This window comes from Zea mays, chromosome 10 (genome assembly GCF_902167145.1).
Source record: "Zea mays cultivar B73 chromosome 10, Zm-B73-REFERENCE-NAM-5.0, whole genome shotgun sequence".
Classification (NCBI taxonomy): Eukaryota; Viridiplantae; Streptophyta; class Magnoliopsida; order Poales; family Poaceae; genus Zea; species Zea mays.
In genome coordinates this window covers 119672161-119676412 of record NC_050105.1, presented here as the reverse complement: position 1 = coordinate 119676412, position 4252 = coordinate 119672161, and the positions used below count along the sequence as shown (strand labels likewise).

The 4252-nt window shown below is 42.4% G+C and overlaps 1 protein-coding gene across 1 annotated transcript; it reads left to right on the top strand.

The window, feature by feature from the left end:
• The first annotated feature begins 265 nt into the window (after positions 1-265).
• Positions 266-547, top strand: LOC103641650 (F1N21.17). Its single transcript, XM_020546105.1, has one exon. The coding sequence runs from the start codon at positions 266-268 to the stop codon at positions 545-547; it is 282 nt and encodes a 93-aa protein (XP_020401694.1).
• Positions 548-4252: the final 3705 nt, after the last annotated feature.

Sequence of the window (4252 nt, the reverse complement as noted above, 5' to 3'; positions counted from 1 at the left end):
TCGTGTTGGGCCGGTGGATGGACTTGATCTCCGGCTGACCGGCTCACTGCATCAGCCACGCAGAGTCGCAGACGGCAGGGCAGACCATTTTGGTCCACCCCCCACCCGGCCACCCCACCGTAGGCAGAGCAGACTATAGACTGCACTGCACCCCCAGGCCCCAGTCTCGAACTATCGATACAGCAGGAGCGGCCGAGAGAGGCCGACGCGCACCAGCAGATCCCAAACTCACCGGGGAGGAGGGAGTGGGCGACCGGCGGCGGCGATGGGTTTCATCATGGAGTTCGCAGAGAACCTGATCCTCCGTTTGATGGAGGACCCGGACAAGCGCGACCAGGTTCGGCGGGAGCATGCCTACAAGATGAAGGAGCGGTGCGAGCGCACCAAGGCGGCGTGGAGCCTCCCTCTGCGCCCCTACAGCTTCTGGACCTTCGACCGCTTCAACTCGCAGCTCTCCTGGGACCTGCAGATCAGCCAGGCTGCCGGTCGCCGGGACCCTTACGACGACCTCATCACCCGCCACTCCGGCTCCCCGCCGTCTTCCTAAACGCCCGTGTCGGTACGCTCCTGGATAGATCTCGATGCTTCCCCATCGCCGTAGGAATTTGGTCGATTTGATTGAGGAATGAGGATAGGTCCCAATTGGTGGGATGGTCGTATGGATTCGTGCAGTGAGCGCTTGTTATTTGGCGACAATAGGTTGAATCCTTTGCTGCGAGTTGTATTTAGGCGAATTGTGGGCTGTTTCTATCCAGGGTTCAAATTTGGCTCTTTGCTATTACATCGTGTCTAAGACTTGTGGGATCATCTATGTCTATGATTTGTGTGTTCGATGGCAAATTGGTGAAGCTCACAAATGACAGTGACAAAATTGCAAATGACTCCTCGTTGGTCGTTGGTCAAGAGCTCTGCTGATTTTGATTCAGTCGATGAAAATTTGGGACGTAACAAATCTAGTTCAACTATCGACTAGTTTCATAGGTTAGCTAAGAGTATAGATTTGTTGTTGCTCCAATGCTCTGAAAGCACGAGCAGCTTATGACTTAGGTAAGTGAATTTTATGTGACATGATGAATTGGTTGTTTTTTATGTATTCTATTCATCTTCTTTGATTCTTTTAAATAAGAATCTGATAAACTAGAATTGAGTGGAAAAGAAGAGAGGAAATTAAGAAAGACCTCCATAAAAAAGGAATCCTCATCAAAGTTTTCTGATGTATTTCTATCGTATTTCTTTGGTGTTGAGAGCGAGTTTTAAGTAGATATTTATGCACATTTGTGTTTCTTCAGTAATATGCATTGTGTTAAGCCATGAACACTTATTATTTTTGAGTTACTTTTCCGTATCTTTCTTTTTAGCGTGAAGTTATGTTTATTCTCGATAATTTGCGTTTTTCAGTAGGATGCCCTAGTTTGCTTAGATTATTGGGATTAAGTTTGTCTGTAAACCTAATTGCCTGAGTGATGCACTTCAAGAACCAAGGGGTGTTTGGTTTGTGGAATAAAGTAGTCCATCATCATCTCACTCTTTAGTTCTTTGTTTGGTTTGGAGCACTGATTTCAAGTCGGGCGACCAGCTAGTCGACCCAGAGGACCGACCAGGCGCCTAATCGCGATTAGGGCGACAATTAGGTCGACTAATTGGTTCTAGTCGGCCTCTGGTCGTCCCTAGTCGTCCTATGTATATTTCTAGGCATATAAGCCATATATATGTATATGTATATATGTATTTCTAGGCATATAAGCCATATAGAACTAAAATTGAATTGGAAGTTTGGAACTGGTAAGAATAAGATCATTGGTGCTGCTGGACTGGTGGGATAAACTGGTCGCTGCTATGAAGCTAAGAACTATTGAAGTAAGGCAATAGAACGTAGAAGTATAGAACACTATATGAGCAGGGCAGACTGCAAAACTGCAGACAAATGGGTACTGCTGCGCAGAATGCAAAACTGCAGACAAGGGGGAAGGAGGGGAGCAGGGATGACCTTCGGATGACGAGCTCATCTTGTGCCTTGTAGATGAGCAGGGGGCAGGGACGACCTTCAAGGATGAGCTGGACTGCTGGAGACGCCAGAGCTGGTAGATGGTGGAGAGCCCTGGAGGCTGGAGCAGCCGCCGCCGGCAGAGGACAGAAAGTTTAGGAGAGGGGCGCAGGCACAGGGGAGGCTTTAGGGTTTTGGGGTGCCAACAGATTTATGCGGCTACTAGGCGAAAAAAACGGTGATGCCCAATAGTACACCTAGCCCGCCGCACACTGGTCGACCAGAGATGGCTAATCGGACGATTTGGACGCCTAATCGACGAATAGGACGACCAGAAAAACAAATCGTGTCGTCCCCCTGGTCGGCCACTTACAGGCGACCAGCCCGACTAATCGCGATTAATCGTGATTAGTCGGACGATTTGTAAACAGAGGTTTGGAGAATAGAATAAGTTGATTCATCATCACCTTATTCCTCACAAGGTAATAATTAGTACTAGTATGAGAAATGAAGTTATTCACTAGATTTAAGGAATGGACTTATGATGCATGTAGAATAGGTTTGTTCTCCAAACCAAACACTCAATAAATTCTACTCCCTCTATTCCAAATTATAAAATCTTCTTTGATTCTTGTTTAAAAGAATCAAAGAAGATGAATAGAATACATAAAAACAACCAATTCATCATGTCACATAAAATTCACTCAATCATGTTAGTCTAAGTACATAACAAAAACTATGTATCTAGAACAACCAAAACGCCTTATAATTTGGAATGGAGGGGATATATCTTATTACATTTGTAGACCTGTACTACATGATGGACTAATCATGCTTCTATACGTTCGACCTTTTGTTGGCATAGAAAATAGAAATGTCAAATGTCTGCTTTGAAGTTGGCTGCACTTTATAGACAATTAAATGCTACTATATTGACATTATGTTTATAATGTTAGCTATAGTAATTCCTGACAACATGGCAGTATCTTTGGTCAATAGTTGTTTTTTTGGCATGCTGTGTGGAAAATAAGATTGTTTCATTTGAATTTTCAGAGGTTGAGTTTATACATGACAATGTGGCATTTAAGTTGTAATCGATGTCGGAATATGGAGGCAGTTTCTGTCCACTGTTTTTTTCTTTTTTTATGCAGTATTCTTGTAATATATTATATATTTGTTAATGGCTTAAAGTTGACTGTCAGTCTATCGTGCTATACCCATGCTGGATGGAGGTTGAACATAATGTGTGTTGTTTTGATTTTAGTTCTCTTTTTGGAGTGTAACGTCGGCATGGCCATAGATTGTTGCACCGTGTGCGGTGTGCCAAAAGCACACTTGCAGTGATCTCTCATGAAATTATGTCCCCCACAGGCCACAGAGCAATTTGAGTCACTGTTTTTTTTTGGAAAAAGCCATTTTACTACTCACCAACAAATCTCTTTCCTCATTTGACACCCTATAGAAAATATCAACTCGATTTAGTTCTTAAATTATTCAAATTAGTCCAATCCACCCTCTAATGAAATTTGTTATTGTTTCTTCCCATACGAGTTGTGTTTTGTTTTTTTATTTTGGGATGATATTATGTCCTATGAGAAAATAACTTGATAATTTTATGGGCGTTTCTTTTACCATTTTCATATCCCAAGGGTTAGGTCCAAAGCCATGAAACTAATTGCAAAAAATGATCATGAAATGTGTTTTGCAACATATGGTACAGCATCAACTGCCACCCCCCAAAATGTGTACCAAAAACTCAAAATCGTACTAGGGGAAAAAGACAAATTTCAAAAATGGACCTTTTCCTTCTTGTTCTAGGTTATCTAGGGAATGTCCTGTTCAGCCATTCGTGGTGTCTCTTTTATCATACCTAAAAGACTGGATGCTGCTTATAATATTTCTTATTAACTTGCAGCATGAACATGCAAACCATATGTTTTTTTATCGAGAATCTGTTACATGTTTGCTCCTCAAATTCCTTTTATTTTGAGGTTTCAGATGGTCTGATGGTTTCTCTATTTTCCTACAGATCTCTGCGCAGAAGGTCTACTTGGGCATCAATAAGAATCTGGTCCCGTCAAACTGACTGTGATTCCATTATCTTCTGTTTGAAAATGTTACCGACAAACTACCATGTTTTCTTTGTCAGTTTGGCATGGAAGCAGAAGTTGTGTGCTTCCATTCTCAAGTTGTTGTCTTTGTATTATGAAATTATGAAATATTCCATTATTCATATGGAGCACTCGTTTGCCTTTACTATTCAGTAAA